This window comes from Emydura macquarii, unplaced genomic scaffold (genome assembly GCF_026122565.2).
Source record: "Emydura macquarii macquarii isolate MOO-44397 ecotype Brisbane River unplaced genomic scaffold, CSIRO-AGI_Emac_v2 contig_3343, whole genome shotgun sequence".
Classification (NCBI taxonomy): Eukaryota; Metazoa; Chordata; order Testudines; family Chelidae; genus Emydura; species Emydura macquarii.
The window spans coordinates 8,382,572-8,399,759 of record NW_027133480.1 but is presented as its reverse complement, the minus strand read 5'-3'; the positions used below and the strand labels follow the sequence as shown (position 1 = coordinate 8,399,759).

The 17,188-nt window shown below is 40.2% G+C and overlaps 1 protein-coding gene and 1 long non-coding RNA gene across 2 annotated transcripts in view; one reads left to right on the top strand and one right to left on the bottom strand.

Annotated features, from left to right (window-relative positions):
- Positions 1–2,385: 2,385 nt before the first annotated feature.
- Positions 2,386–17,188, bottom strand: part of LOC137143598 (opsin-VA-like) — a 21,983-nt gene continuing 7,180 nt past the window's right edge. Inside the window, exons 2-5 of the mRNA XM_067533450.1 lie at positions 15,182–15,392; positions 14,446–14,563; positions 3,985–4,224; positions 2,386–2,616 (exon numbers count right to left, since the gene is read on the bottom strand). Of these exons, the coding sequence (XP_067389551.1) occupies positions 2,386–2,616; positions 3,985–4,224; positions 14,446–14,563; positions 15,182–15,392 (800 nt within the window). The remainder of the gene's footprint in view (positions 2,617–3,984; positions 4,225–14,445; positions 14,564–15,181; positions 15,393–17,188) is intronic.
- LOC137143599 (uncharacterized) overlaps positions 10,748–17,188 on the top strand; it is a 26,243-nt gene continuing 19,802 nt past the window's right edge. The window contains exon 1 of the long non-coding RNA XR_010917216.1: positions 10,748–10,806. This is a non-coding gene — a long non-coding RNA (uncharacterized lncRNA). The remainder of the gene's footprint in view (positions 10,807–17,188) is intronic.

Sequence of the window (17,188 nt, the reverse complement as noted above, 5' to 3'; positions counted from 1 at the left end):
AATTGTTCTATAAAAATGTTGATGTTTAAACTATGAAAGAAAAATCAATGCTTCTGTAGCCCACCAGTCAGCATACATGTTGTGTCACACTGAGTGCCCAGTCCACAGAGGATCCCAGTCCCTGGCTCGCTCAGTCAAACTGTGGCAACTCAAGCTTTTGGCTCTGTGGTTCAGTCCCTGGTATGGTGATCACATAATTGGAGATGAAGAGGTGAACTGTGAGAGGAACTTTGAGTTACGGTATGTGTTATATCCCTGATTGGTCAGACATATAGGTCTGTTACAGAAACTGACACTTTAACTCAAGCTGAAGAGATGCGTGCTTTTGTTTCTGGAGGTCCCCAATTCAATCCCTAATATGCCAGCCATGCTGGTGTCGGTCACACATCCATTCGCTTTTCAGGGTTCTATTATACAGTGTTCCTTATAATTTGATGCTGTAGAAAAAAAAGAGAGGAAAAATCTGCTACAAACAACACTGATTTATTTACATGAAGGAATTGTATTCTTATTTTGCTCTGAAGTTAAACAAAACTTAAATGAAAACTCCGGGTTTTGGTGACTGGTTTTGTTAGCACTTAGGCAATGCTATGGCCAATACAGAATATGGCTAGCATAGATGCAGTGGTCCAGTATGGAAATCACTGCTGTCCTCTGGTAGCGTTTTATAACACTTGATTCAAAAAATAATAGTTTTCCACATTAAGGAGATATTGCCTCACAACACCTTACTGTCATGAACATTGCCCATCACTGCCTCTTGATTTGACATCCCTCTAGTTCCACTCAGTTACGAAAGAACAAATACAGGATTTCAAATCTATTGTGCCTGATCCTTATTACTATTTCAAACAATGTACACCAAAGATTGCATAAAAACTAAATTACTTATTGCACTCAAATGCTAGCCTGTGGGTGAGTATGTAGACTGTCCAGAGGAGCAGATTTTATTGCTGCATTATTAGTAAATAATGTAAAGTATTTTACATGCAAAAATACATACGAGCAAAGCGGGTACGTTTTGTTCTCGCTGTTTATGGAAATTGTATTTACATTGCACTCCCTGCTCCTGACATCGCAGCTTGGATAAGATAACACTTTGAAGTGTTTGGCCCAGGAACACAATGCTACAGTGAAAAGATGGGGCCTGATGAGGGCAGGATCCTTGAGATCTGGAATCCAAGGTCAGAGGAGATGTAGACTTAGCAGCTGATCAGAGGCTGAACAGTAAGGATGGTGCAGCTCACAGCTGATTGCTATCGGCTGCTTGTTGGCATAGGCCTGTGCTGCCTTGTTTGAGAGGCACATCATGACTCAGGTATGAGATAAGGGCAAGAATTCATTTTGGGTATGGGGACACAAAGTGTCTGCCCAAAGTTTTATTGGAGCTGAGCCTGTTTAACCATAATCTCTTCCAGGGGCTGACTTGCAAATGACATTCACTAAGAAACCCAAAGAGCTTAAATAGCAGCAGCCTCCCAAGCCATGGGATCTCTGGAAGGTAATGAGTCCTAGCTCTGCATCAGGCAGACTTTTACAGGGGCAGGTCAGCCAGCTACAGAGCTTCTCCTTCCCACGAAAGTCACTTGCACAGTACTGTGGTGTGACACTTTCCTTGTTGCACAACATCCAAGCCCTATTCTCTCTCCCCACTACAATCATTGTCAGCCATTATAAATCCACCTCAGGGGATCCTAGGGACTTTCTTGTGTTGCAAGGATAGGGGGGAAAGGAAGGACTTGAAGGGCTCTAGGCAAGTCTCCTTGACTGGGTTTGTATAAATGAAACAATGTCTGGGAATCTGGAGGCATCTCTTGATTGCCATAGAGTGTTGTGGCTTGGGAAAAGAACCTTACCCTAGATCATAAGTGAGTAGAGGGCAGTCTGCTTTCTCTTCTTTTTTAAGGTCATTAGCCCTCATAATCCCTCTCTCGCTCTACCTGGTTGATCTTGAGTTAGCCAAGTGCTATTATTTATTTATCATTATTAATTTGGAGCCATGGGATCCTTTACGTTTTCCTTCAGTTCCCCAACATTCAGTCAGCTGAATGAGAACCTGCTACCCTGTTAGCATGTCAAGTCCCAATATTTGCTCACTGGAATCTCCTGAAGTCACTCCCAGGAGCAAAGAGGGTGGATGGACCAGGAAAGGGGCAGGGTGGAATCAGTTAATAGTGGGGCTTTCCACTGTCACTTAGAATGGTGGTACTTCACCCTCAGAATACAAGGAGCATGCAGAGCAGAGTATACAGCAAGCTCAGAGGCAAATTTCTGCTGGACTATGGGCCCTAACAATCTTGGTGACAACCTTGCTGTTCGTATGAACAGCTGATAACAAGGGAACATTCTATGGTGCTGAATAACTCATCTTGAAACTTGTTCTGTTTACATCGGACAGACTTTGTTTTCTGAAACTGTCAGCTGAGCAAAAGAATGGCAGCTCCTCTGTTCATCCTCATTTCTTCTGTTTGCAATGGTGATGTGTGCTGCTATTGTGGACATCTCACCATCACCTTTGCCCTGGTTTAGCACCACTCTCTCCAAAGTTGGATTCATGTTGGATTCCGCGATCCCTCTGTCACTGCATCCGAACAGCTGAACGAGACATCTCCTGAACTAGAATTTTAAAATAAAGGAGATTAAATTAATTTAAAAAAAACCAAAACCAAAAACCTTACTATGAAGCCTAAAATATCTCTTTGAGGCTGTTTGTATTTTGCCTGAAAACACTTGGAAATACTCGCATGAATCAACATTTCAGGACTGGGAATGTATGGAAATAGCTGTCATCTCCATAACATGGTTAGGTTTACATCTGACACAACAAATTGCTGTCATGCCAAGAAATAACAATGCTTTAAAGGGATACAGTCAACTAGAAAATTATATTTTAAAAAAATCATTTATCCCTGAATTAAGCTAACAGCCCCTTAGAAACCTCCGCGTGGAATTGGTTGTCTAATAAGATCTGTCATTTCTCCAGTTTCACATCTTGTTTCCATAGGCTAATTTCTAGGCAGATTAAGAAGGCTTGTTTATATATCCTGGTACTTCCTGTTCACATGCACAAGTCCGGTGACATCATCATACTCCCGCCCACACTAGAAGCCTAGTCTATGCATCTATAGGATGTGAAGGGAGTGACTGCTCCTCTCTGTGCAGTAGCGTCATGAGTGCCAGTAAATGCATTGGCTGCTCTTTCATTATCTCAGCTAAATACAACTTTAATTTCAAGTGTTCTTGTCCTTTTTATTTTATTATAATATACACTGCACTTTGATTTTAATACCACGACCAGCTACTGTTCATCCCATAAATCATTCCATTCCACTGAGTTTCTTTTTACTGTGTCTCTTACCAGCATAAGCATCTATCATTCAGATTTCTTCCCCTAGTCAATCCTCCTTCAGTGCCTGATACTTCCCATGCAGCCAATTCCCCTCCCCCCCGCCAAAAATCAACACATAGCAACATTTTCCCCCCTCCTCCACAACCACACACTCACATATTCCTCTTCTCACAAATTAATCAAACACACCCCAACATTGCCCCTCCATGTACACACCTTACAACATCACCAATGTTGCAATGCCCACAAAATGACATAAATGGAATAGGAGAGTGTTGAAAACTGAACTTTTAGTAAGGAACCACAGTAATTCAGCGGGGTGTATTTTTCCATTCTAACTTCTAGAAAACTGCTACTACTAATTACTTAACATTTATATTGCAGCAGTGCCCAGAGACCAGTAAGCTCAGGGTCTCTGTCCTAAAATTTGAGTCTACAATATATAATATACAGTAGACGGACATAAATAGTGGGTTATCATTTTAATTCTGAATTATATGTAATGTAAAGTGGAGGAATATTTAGCTAAATTAATTAATATGTAGGTAGATAACATTAATTATTGAAACACCACCATTCACTCAGGAGTGAGTCAAACAAAATAACAAAATATAAGTATTGAAGGCATACGGTACCTGTTTGTTCATAAAGACATAAATAATCGGATTATAAACTGTAGCTGTTTTGGAAAAGAAAGCTGGGATTGCGGCCAGACGGGGATCCAGCTCAATGGAAGGACATGCAGTGACAAGAATGGAAAAGGCTGCATATGGAGACCAGCAGATTAGAAATGCAAGGATCATAATAATAACCATTCGAGTGACTTGTTTTTCAGGTTTCCTTGTGGTCCCCAATCTGCCTTGAGTATCTGAAACCTTTAAAGAAAAACATATAAGATTCCAGAAAACTTGGTAGAAAACAATGTTGATGAAGTGTGTAGTCAATTACTTTGGTTTGTTATTTTGTTATGAAATATCCTCAACAAACCAAAAACCAATTTCAGTCAGGTTTATTAATATAGTACAGGAAAAAGATTCTATACGATACCAGTTTCCGAAGAGCAGTGTTACATTCACCTTATGCAGAAGGTGTGCTCCCTGAAGTTACATTCCTAAAACCATCTTTTATACCCTACCTGTTTACCAGTAAAAAGTACTATATACGTCACCTGAAACTGGATTCAATTAATCTGCTTTTTTACCTTGTTTGTTTCCGATACCATGATGTACCCCTTTGTTCTGAACCCGTGCATTCCAGGTCATGAGGTGCCCTTATCTTTGTTCTGAGCATGTGGGACATGAAAACACCTCATAGTTTTATGTGGGTAACTCCTTTCCTGTTGCTATGAGGAAATAATCACATACCCTGATCCTGACTGTTTTCCTATCTACTCAAGTCAAGGCTTACTTCAGCTAATGCAAGGTGTTATGGGATACTTAGCATAAGTGTACAGAATTATAAGAACGGTACAGGCCAATTTGGGCTAAATAACTGCTATACTTCATGCTTAATAACGTGTAGATTTAAATGCTTGGACTATATATTGCGGGTAATATTATTGGTATAATATATATGTATAGCCAGCGTGTATTAGTCAACAATACGAAACAAGGATGTGGATCTAGTAAGACTTGTCATCATCGCAAGAAATAGACTTCTCATCATCACAAGAAATAGCTGTTTTTTTGAAGACAAGTTGTAAGCTTGCTGTTACTAACTAGATCATTAATGTGAGGTTCACTCAGGAGTGATGTGAATCACAAGTATCATTATTAAAGTTTTGGGTTTCTAAAGGACCCAAATATCTCAGATTACAAAGTAATAGCACTAACTCTTGCATTTTACGATCTCAGGGTCAAATTCTACTTGTCTTCCTCAAACACAGTCCCAGCAGAACACTTAATCCCATTGACTACAGTCACGGGCAAAGTGAATAGGATTTGGCCCTGTGTTCAGAATGCAAGGCCATACACTTATGAAGTTAAATTGAGAGCTGGTAGCATAAATTCAAGTGGCTAAACGTGACCTGTAGAATTTATAAAACTGATTACTCTAAAGGTATGAAATAGAAAGAAGGGGCACATCCTCAGCTCGTATAAATCAGCATAGCTCCACTGACTTCAACAGAGATACAGCAACTTATCTCAGCTGAAGATCTGGCACAAAATCTCTTAAAGATGCAAACACAACTGACTTTATATTTAAGTATACTTTTTAGATTTTATATAAATATATATAATTTATTTTATATTCTTATCAACATTGCTGGAAGCAGTAGTCCTATCCTTCTCAAATATCTAGTCTTTTAAGCAGAACCTTTTTTCTTTTTAACCAATAAACAGGAAACTACACAAGCAAACACAATTCCATGACAAATAAAGGTAAATGCAACACCCTCTTCCCCCAGGATTTAGCCAGTCTTAAAGCTATTATCAAATCTACAAAATCATCCTCTTTGCCTATCAGTCCAATCAAGCACCGCTCCTTATGAGCTCCTTCACCAGCTTCATCAATTTCAAACTTCTTTTCCCTCACTTTTATGATCCTGATCCTGGAGGTCTAAACACAGAAGTTGTGCCAGTTTAACTAAAGGTGTGATGTTAAACTTAGTTAGTTAAAGTAGTGCAACTTTGCACATGGAAATTTAAACCATTTTAAACCTGACTTGCACCCGGTATAGTTTGCACCTGGAAAAAAGGAGACCATGGTGAGTCAAATAGCAGATATGCAGTGCCTGAATATGATGCTAATTTTGCAGAGTGCTTTGGAGACAGATAGAAGTGCAATAGTAATGTTAACAAGAATTATCCTTATTGTAGTTGTACATGTGCCTACCTACTCACCATGGGAGATCTGCAGAGATGCCAGAAGTGGACATCAGGTTCTCTGCTGCTGCATGTGCTTCATCACCAGAGAGTAGGGAAGAAACGCTATGAACTGAGTACAGCAGGATTAAGACAGCATATATGATACTTAGGTGGAAGTTGTCCTCCTGCAAAGAGCACTTGGGCTGTTTAGATTTATTTATTTATTTGAGATAGGATGTTGAGGGATATTTACAGTCTGGGTGAGTTGGAATAAAAAGAACTTGAGCGGATAACATTACACACGTATTCTCTATGCTGTTTCATTGCTTTTTCTAGAGTACCGTAGTGAACCCGTGAGTTGTTAAATAATTAATATGTAAAGTGTGCTAACTCCAAACTTGCGAACCCTGGAGCCTAGTGAATAATAAATGAAAGAACTTCTACTTTGTTAGGGGCTTATATCTTTGCTTACCGAGTATCATGCTGGGCAGCCTGAGGAAAGCGAAATGATGGCATGTGACAAAGTCGATTCAGCTGAATTGTTAAAGCCCTACATTTTCCACTGTTCCTTGGGCATTTAGGGCCAGAGTTTTAAAGGTATTTAGGCTCCTAAAGATGCAGATGGCACCTAATGGGATTTTAAAAAGCACCTAGGCACCTAACTCCCAATGGGGAATGCTTTAAGTTTTGCAGTATATGTTTTCCACCTGGTTTGATTGCATTTACTCTTGACTTAGCAGGGATGATTTTGCTGTTTTAATTATAAAATCTAGTATGAAAAGAGGTTGGTTTATTTCTATTACCCCTTTCCCTGGAATACATACCTGAAACTGATTGCTTGATTACAATAATGTGTTTTCCTTAATAAAGTGGCTCTGTGGCATTATGATTTTACATAAGACTCCAAATTATTTAGTTCTAATGTTGAAAAGTCTGAGTAGTGAATTTGGAATCCCACAGTTAGCAGGAATAGAAGCATTCTGTGATAACTGATGTATTTGAAATGATGGCTGTTTGTGTCAAGCATAGAAAGAAAGAGTGAAATAAGTTAAAACTATAGCATTTAAGAATACTTGGGATGGTAATAATAATACATCTTAAATAGTATTAATTTATTTGTGTTGTGTTATTGTCTAGGCAGACTAGTGGTAGGCATTGTATAAACACAGAACAAAAAGACGGGTCCTGTCCTAAAGAGCCTATGACATTTATATGGTACCTTTCATATGTACATATTTAATGCTGACAGATCCTGGTCGTCATCAGCTGGGATCAAACGTGGGACCTCTGGAACTTAACGCATGAGCCCCTACTGCATCAGCTAAAAAACACATCTCTCTTAGCCAAGGTTATAGCAAACTCATCTATTTCTAGCTGGTCTAAGTGCCACTAGAAGCGGGCAAAGTGCCACACCAGGCATGCGTGGTACCCGTACATAGGAATCACTTCACTCATATTTGAAATGCAGTCACCTCTGGAGAGGAACACTAGAGTTGTTTAGTTGTTAGTAACAGTTTAGGAAAGGAAATAAAGAAGAGCAGTATACACATTTGAAACTGATGGAAACAGATGATTAAAGGATTAAGTTATTTAAATTCCTTCACCGCTTCCCAAACAAGTCAGATTTCTAGAAGGAATTAGGAATTCTGATTCTCAATTCCTATTTTTACTCATATCTGTTTATGTTGGCTATTTTAGTACCTTATAACTTGTTAGAAAAATCCATTTTTATGGTTTGATTTGAACTGTGACAGCCTGCATTTGAACAAGTATCATTTGTTTAATTAGAAAGATGTAGCACTTTTACAAATAATCATAAAAGCTATCGTTGATTGTATTCTGTGCTGCACTCTGTGTGTAGCCACACCTATACATGCACACACCAAGCGTAAACATTGCTCTTATGCATTACCAAGAAGTGAACTACAGAGAATAAGAGGAAGTGCTAAGGAGTGAAACCACTAGAGGACCTAGGGAGGAACCTTGCTTCTTACTATTTGGTAGTTGTGTTCAGTAATTCATATTTTTAAAAAACAGATTCTTGAATAGTCACAATCAATGTTGTTTTCTCAGCTATTTTTTGTTTTAAACTGAAAACCTAAATCCCTAAATAAAATAGATATATACTGGGTTTTACAAAAGGAGTTTGTTTTCTAGCCAGATCTGTTATGTAAGGCCAAATTAAGTAAGGTTAAGAACTCAAGTGAGAGAAAATTTTGTTTTGAGAGATGTTCTGATTTTTTTCTTTATTGAGGTTTGTTTGTTTTTAAAGGATTGGGTTTTCCTCTGAAAGACAAACAGTATGTTCAGAATGGAAAGTCTAGCTGCATTCTGAGTACTGTATGTGTTGAATGTACTGACTAACTAACCAGACAGAGAATGGAGTTCAGCCCAAAATCAAAGAAAAATGAAGCTGTAACATATTTTATAGACTCCATAAAGTTCTGCCAGCTGTCCCCACACAGCTAAGATGTCTCAGCTGCGTACGAGCCAGCCCACAAGAGCTCAAAGACATTTAGCCTTTTTCTTACACTGTACTGGGCAGTTTTCAAAGTCTCCTTTTAATTATTTCCTGAAATTATTTAATTATTTCACAAAATAGAAAGGGACTCAACCCAAAACCCCGGTTCCTAGCACCACTAAATTTTGTGAAGGATTCAACCAAGGAAGGATCTTTGCAGGTAAGGCCCATCTCCAATACAAAAAATTGTTCACTTGATTCCAGGGCAGAGCTAATTCATTCTGACTATGGTGTCAACTAGGACAAGACCAACAGTTTGGGGATATTTGCAAATGCATTTCCAAAGTCCCAGGTTTGAGTTCAACAGATGTGTATTGCATGGTGTCATATTGTATCATGGGGCAGCAGCATCATGTGATGTCAACCAAGAGAAGTCTGTACTTCCTGGAGTATAGGTAGCCATGCTCACACTGGAGAACAAGCTGCATGGGGAAGAAGCCAATGAAAAAGAGCCCTGCACTCTGGGAACCTACCCCTAAGGTGCAGGTTGGAGAAGCCAGCCCTATTTTTTTCATGTGGTGATTCTTGCAAGGGAGAGTAGGGGCAGAAGGCAATAACAGTATGTTTAAGAGGATATGGAATGGTCTGCTGATGCTTATGACACAATGTGCAGTGCAATGTCATGACATAAAATATACCATGTTGCAATACTGCCATCAATACATCAGGTCTGAGATTTGATTTTCCCACCTCAAATGTCTACTTAAAATCAAAAGACAAGTAAATGAGGCAAAAATCTTGATACAGTAATTTATGAGTGTGGGTTATTGCAAGAACTCTGATCAGAGTCAGAACTTTTGGGGATGGGTAACAGATCCAGTGTTTTTTATTAAATTGATTAGGTACCTCATATCACATTAAGACAAAATATTTAATATACATTTAAATGATCTGCTGTGAACTCTCTTACTCAAATGAGATCAGTAGGAATTCTTGTCAGGTTTCTTTGAATATAGCCCATAAGAACACCAGTTACCTAGGCACTCTCCAGATTTTCTCAAGAAGATACCAATAACTTTCTCTTAGGATGGGTAAATGCAGAAATACAGTAGTGAAAGCAGACAGATTAAGAGAGCATCAAAGGAGAACAGCACAGCATTAGCCTGGGTTCACCAAAGGATGCTTGAAACACGTAGTAGAACTATAGAGGCAAACATGTCAAACATGCCCAGGACAGTGTTTTGACGAAGTTACTTGCAGGAGTTTAAATGGAAAAAAACAAGCAGCGGTTCTCCCACTCCCTCCATCCCGTAGCAATCCTTTCACAAACGTCAACAACTCTGGCAGTGATCCTAAATCACTTCTCCCTTTCTGGATCTTCTTCTCTTCCCTTCTCCATCCCATTTCCCTGCTACACTCCCCAACATTTCTGCGAACTGAAAGAAGAAAGGGAGGCAGAAAGAGACAGGGAAAGGAGATGCAGGAAAAGGTGGAGCGGCGGGTGCTCAAGGAAATGGAGTGAGAGAGAGGGAGAGAAAACAGATGAAAAGGTGGTAGGAGAGAGAGAGGAAGGGTGGAGAAAGGGTGTGCTCTGTAGCCCCCAGACAAGAGGCATGCTATGAGAAGAAGAGAAGAGCTACAACCCGCTCCCTCAGTATTCTACTGCTGTCTCTCAAATACTTGTTTAACCCACTCTCAATATGTGTGGCATGTTTCCTCTCTCTCTCCTACAGATGAAAATAGCATTCATCTATTTATTCATTACTCCTGTAACTGGAATGGGTGCGATTGGTGTTATGGAGCTGACAGCTGTGAGTTCAAACCCTGATGATGTGTGTGTGGAGGTGAAAAATTTATACCTGTATGTGTAATAGTTAGCCCAAGGAGTGGACAGTGGGAAGTATTTAGAAGTGAATTTGGATGTTGTGCTAATGTTGGTTTTGTGGTTGCATGTTTAGTGTTTTTATTGCGGTTAATGGGAGCTGTCCCTTTAAGAACAGTGTGGTAGATTCAGAGTGTATTTGACATTGACAAGGGCTTGCCTATACCTGAAGTTATTCCTGATTAACTCCATGTGTGGACACTCAAGAATACCTTGTTCCTGTTTAGTTTGGTAAGCCAAATGTGTGAGAGATTTTGCCTGTGTTCCCAGAGAGCAGAGGACCCTGCCTGTATAAACTCCAAAAAAGGTCAGAAATTGATTTCATAAACTTATCCCTCCAGAAAGTCAGCCTCATTCTTGAACATGTAACATTAGTGGGGACTGGGAGCCTCAGGGTATTGCTAATGAGGTTTGCAGCCTTTCGCTTGTAGGTCACCCATTTGAATCCTGCTTAGCTCAACAGGGATTAGATCTTGTTCCTATCAAATGGAAGCTGGATGACCCCTATATGAGAGAAGTTTAGTGAGTCCCAGTTCCAGCTCCCACGCCACTAACTCACCCCTATGCTTTGCACTAGGTTGTAAACTCTTCAGGACTTTCCCTTACTCTGTGTTTGTACAGCAAGTTGCACAACATGGCCCCAAACTCGGTTGGAGGCTGCAGGGAGAGCTCTTGCTGGTGGCAGGGGGCAAAATCACCTCTCTGGCTCTAAATCTGTGAGAGTTGGCAACACTGAATTATCCCACACACATTGCAGGATAGGCGGAGGGGTTCAGAAAACAGAAGAAGGATTGAAAACATGATTCAGATTTTTTCAAAAAAATCATGAGATTTTCCCAAAAATCAAAATAACTTTTGGGAGTGACAGTATTGCAGTATATAAATAGAGGCCTGGATTCTGGGCCATGCTTCAGCTGCTTTGTACTGTTCTTCTGGCACAAACTGACAATAAACCCAGCAGATTCAGTTCTCAGTGGTTCTCTCCTAAGTAAGTTTCTCAGATGGCACAGAGCTGCCATAGATGGCATGGCTGAGGTGTCCTGCAGCAATCCCCTAGCTCCAGAATGTCCCCTTTGAGGTGCTGGTAGCTGGTACAGATTAGAGCAGGCAGAAGACCAAAGGGTATTCTAACCTGGGCCCGCAGACAAGCTCAGTGATGTGTCACCAACGCTTGGAAAATGCAAAAGAAGCACCTTTTCTCCCTTCAGCTATGCAAAGTGTTTCTCAGCCACAGATGAGGATATGGTGCAAAGTGTCTAAATAGATGCAATCCTGACAGTAGCTATAAACTCTGTCTACACACATGTACTCCTTCCCATTAATCCTAATGGAGATGTTGTGGGTTACTCCACTGTGTGTGTGTGTGTGTGTGTGTATTTTTCTAGTACTGTGTTTGGGTAATATTTTGACTCAGCTCCATCTCTACTTGTCTCACATTAGCCTGTCCTCCTTCCTAGCTCTGACTTGTCACAGGTGACAATTGATGTATTCTTCCTAAACTCTTGACCAATTAATTGATAAGGAGCCCTGCGGTGGTGCTTTATCTGACAAATGAAGGAATGCAGCATAAGGTCTTTATCTCTATTGTAAACCACTAATTACTTTTCCTAAAGTGTTCACTCATTTAACTTTCAAACTGGTTTTTAAACCTTTCTGCTGGACCCATAGAGACGTGACTATTGAGAGGTGGGAGTGCTGCTGCTGCTAGTGGCTCTGTTTGGAAAGAAACTGATGAGATCCCAGAGCAGCATTTTTCTGAACAGAGGTAGGCCCAGACAAAATCAGTAGAGGCAAGCACCCACATTTAGGAACATTCAGCATCCAAATGTTGAGGCTTGGGTCCCTCTCTACTTTATTTAATTGCGGTATTTAGTATAATCTATGGCAATTACAGAGCTTCCACACTAAACCAGTATCAACAAACTGTTATGCAGAGGCCTATACTTTCAGCTGTCAAAGGTAACAAAACTCCAACTCAGTCCAGTATATAAAATTGTTGGTAAAAATCAGCAAAAGTTGGGGACAAAGACTGGTACAAACTGAATGGCCTAACTAAAAGAACTATGCTAAGGGGTCTTGAAGGCTCCTAGTATAGTCACAGATTTGGACATTGCTTATTTGAAGATAACACCTGGGACCTCAGAATCCACCATGACACTACTGGGTCTTTGTTGTCCTGATTAGACCGAACCAGAGGGAGGGAACATCACTCCCTCCATTGGCTTCAGCTAAATCCTGAACAGCACCTGGAATGTGAGTCTTAGGTTCCTGCTATCCTTCATTAGTAAGTTATTTTCCTTTCCTATCTTATGTCTCCTCTTTCCTGTTTCTCTTTTTGCCTTTTCGAGTCCACAAGAATACCCCTTTGCTATGGAGAAATCCCTGGCTGATTGGCCATGCTTTTGCACGTTTTCTGATGAAGGGCAGCCTATCAAAGTTGCTGCATGTGCTGAAGGAAACGCGTCTTTCTCTCCACACTTTAATTTTCTTTTCTGTATATCCAAAAATTAAAAAAAAAAATTCTCTTGGTCCTGCAACCAATTTTTTTCTTTATGTGGCTACACCAAGGAAGGCAGCCCCATAGGTGCAGCTGCATTAAAAAGCTGTTTGTGGGACCAAGAGTACTGGATTTTGGATGTAGAGGTTCATCACCTTTATTGACAGTGTTTAGAGAGTTTGGCTTGTTTTGAAGTCAACACAGGCATAAATGCTGTGCGTGTTCCAGCACATTGCAATTTACTTCTCTCTTTCGCTGAAAGGGTCCACTTATACATCAGAGTGTCTGCGCACAGTAGAAGCACAGTTTCTTCTGCAGTTAACATCCAGCTTTGAGAACACATTTTGGTTAAGGCCTACATGAATCTTTGTGCAGCCATTTCAGCTAGCCTTGCCTGGATATATGCAAGGTGAAATCCTGGCCCCATTGAAGTCACAACATGTAGTTTATTATCCAACTTATCCCAGTAGACAATTAAAACTTCTCTTTGGGATGAAAGCTCAGGTATTCATTTCCTTAACTTTTCTCTTCTGTCTTGCTTTACACACAGGATGTGCTTTGACATGGAGAATAAATAAAAGCAGGCATTTGAATATCCATACACTAAATAAAAAATCCCAGTACAATGTAGTCTGCTTTCTTTAAATCTTAGGTGAAGTATTATGATAGTCTGCATTGTTAATGAAATAGAGGTAATAATATTCTCCACGCAGGTGGAAAACATAGTGAGTAGCTTATTAACATATTCAAAGCAAATTTGTGAGCATTCATTTTTTTGTTGTGTGTACTATTTTGGGGAAGTTGGAATAGTTCTTAGGCTTGAAAAATGTTTTTGTCTGTGACTTGTGACTGTCCCAGTGTCCCTGGAGAACCTTCCAGATTCTGTTTACTGCCTTCCACTTTACATGCTGCACAGTATTATTTAATTTACAGTTTCTACAAGCTAATGTAAATATCTAATGTGTGTCAGAGTGTTACGCAGTGCTGTTTTTAAGTACTAGTGTCACATTCCAAAACACAGCTTTTAACATTTCCAAACATGGAAATTATCAACCTGATTCTAACTTAACCTGGTTTAAATCTGAAGGAACTCGACTTATTTGAAGTAAAACTGTAAATAAAGCTATATTGGCTTGTTCCATTTTTTTGTTTGTTTTCACACTGCCGCATGTTCTTTCACTCCTTTGATATTTAACTTACAGAATGTACTCATAAATGATTCACACATCAGACTTTTGAAGAGTGATTGCTAATCAGTGTATGAATTTCTCTGTGGAAGAATGGTTATTTAACAAGCTATGATAAATCTGCTGACTACACACAATGTCTGGAAATTGGATCTGCTCACAGTTTGGTGGTCTTAGAACTGTGCTTATGTGCTGAAAATTCCAAATAAGTGTGTAATTATGCCTTTTTGTTTGTTTATTACTTTGTAGTGTTTGTACCTACCTTCCTTAGTTTCCTCATCAATTTTCCATAGGATACTAAAATCACAAGTAATGGCAGTATGAAACAGGTGGTGAAGAATGTAATAATGTAGGTATGATCATTATAGCCTCCTGAATACCTGTATAAAACACAAAATGTAATATATTTTTAATATTAGATAATTACTTGTTCAGTTTGTTTTGTGGAGGGGAAAAGAATCCTTTCATGTTGTCCAGTGATATCACTAGTGCTATTTTTTTGTAAACTTGATTAGAAAACAATCCTCATATGTTATGCTGTATGAAGGCTGGTCATTTTTAGATCATTATTGTCTAACAACAAGACACTTTGTGGCAGTATCAGTATCCCTCACATACAGATATATTTTATAAACAGAATTTAATTATAAAACATTTTCTGACCCTTTGAGATATAGGGGTCTATAGAAATGTGACATTATTTTATTATAGGTGGCTCAAGCCACCCACTTGTTAGATATTCTGGTGTGAATTTTCAAAGGGTACACATTACATATGTTTTTTTTTTTGCAGGTGCATACAAGTTTCAATGAATATTGTGGGCGAATACCTCTGTGCAGCACAAATCAAGGCTTGTGTGCATATTACGGTTTGTGTGAGCACAAAGGAGGTGCACACAAGTGTACAAGGAACACAATATAATGTGTGTACCTTCAAGCTCTAAGTTAGTGTAGTCTCAGTTTTTGTTTTTCACTGATGTGTTATTTGAGTTACCTTACCAGTTGGGTTCACAGGTAGTTCCAATCTTGCTGGTAGTGTAGCTGCTCCAGCCCATGGTAGGAGGGATGGTCCAGATAAAGGAAAAGATCCACACGAAGGTAATGCCCAGGGCTGCGTGCTTCCCCCTCAGGCGCATATTTCCCAGTGGGCGACAGATCACAACATACCGCTCAAAAGCCAACAGAGCAAGAGACCAGAGACCAACGATTCCTATAATGAAAATGCTCAATTTGGTCAAAAAGAGGACCTTGCAATACCATTTGAGCAGTAGATCAAAAAACAAACTCCATCCTACATCAAAAGCCTTTGATATTAGTTCAAGCTAAGGTTGGACGTTTAAAAGCATTACCACATATTTGAGTTTCATTTTAAATGGAACAAAGCTCTTAGCTTGGACTACAGCTTTGGCCTTTTATACAGTGATTTAGAACCCAACCCACAGTCTGGACTGTTTTAATTGCATCTGATTTTTCCTCTTGTTCCTTGTGTGCCACAGAAAGATTTTCTCACCAAAGCACAAGGGCAGCCATGTGTGGCTTGTAAGAATAATTGGGTAAGATCTGTCCTAAAAAGCTGATTTTTCAAAAATCTAAAGAGATTTAGCCCATTTATAACTCAAACTGTCATGCAACTCCGTCTTACGAGTAGCTGCCCACTGCTTAAGGAACCATTCTGCTAGTCAAGCTAGCCAACCTTAGTCGTAGATACACCCCAGTCCTCTTCCACCAGACACGCCTCATGCACCAACGACCCAAAGCAATGAGGGTAGGATCTGTCATGCTGGACCTAAAACACTCAGAGCTTCCCCCCACCTCCCAGGCTTGCCAGCTAAACCAGACATGATGGGGTGAGGGTCTTGTGGTGATCTTGGGATTCATTAAACCACAAACCAGTGAATGAGGCCTGGTCTACACTGGCAATGGAGGTCAACATAACACTGCTTACGTCAACCCCCTAAGTATGCGTCTCCACTGGCATGTAAGTTCTGTCAATTTAAAGCATTGTAAAAGTCAACCTTATAAAACCACCTCTGCAAGTGGAGTAGTGCTGAATTCGAATTCCATGGGTCGAATTTGTGTCAGTGTAGGCGGAGCGCAATGTAAATCGATGCCATTGGCCTCTGGGAGGTATCCCATAATGCCCTGTTGTGACTGCTCTGGACATTCATACTCTGCTGTAACATGGCCGTGTAAACAGGAAATAGCTCCTCCCCTCAAGCCCCAGGAAATTTTGAATTTCCATTTTCAGTTTAGACTGTGTGGAGAGAGCTTTGTAGCTGAACTGCTCATGGCGATTGCACGGCCCAAATGTGTTCCAGCTTGGAGTCAACCAGAGGTCTTGGATCTCATTGGTCTGAGGGGCAAAGAGTCTGTTCCATCTCAGCTTTGAGCCATCAAAAGAAATTTAGATATGTACGAGAAGATATCTCACAGCATGTTGGAGAAGGGGCACCACAGGTATGTGCAGCAGTGCCGTGTTAAGATCAAAGAGCTGAGGCAGGCTTATCAAAAATCTAGGGAAGCTAACAGCCCTTGTAAAAGTGGCATGTTTTGGGCGAGGAGCCACAAGGAACTGCATGCAATTCTCAGTGATGACCTCACCACTGTGCTAACACACAGCATCAATATCTCCAAAGAATCCCAGTCCAGGATGAATGAGGAGGATTCTGTGGATGAGGAGGATGAGGAGAGCAGGGTGCAGGTGTGGGGTATCCATTCTCCCTGAAAGTCAGGTCCTGTTCATTACCCCAAAGCAGTCCAGCCACACACAAGAAGTGGGACTGATCGAGATGGAGGGGAAGGCACATCTGGTGAGTGTGTGGCAAATATTTTTTTTGCGGTTATGTCCCCAGTCCAGCTTCTTAAAAGAGTTTGTGTTTTTGAGGGGAGGATCTTACTGGTTGGTGGCAAACTTCAGTGGAGGGTTACTCCAGGAACAGACTATTTATGTGCAGAGGTATGCTCAGAGAATCCTCTGTAGATATCTCAAGAACACTTTCATGTCGG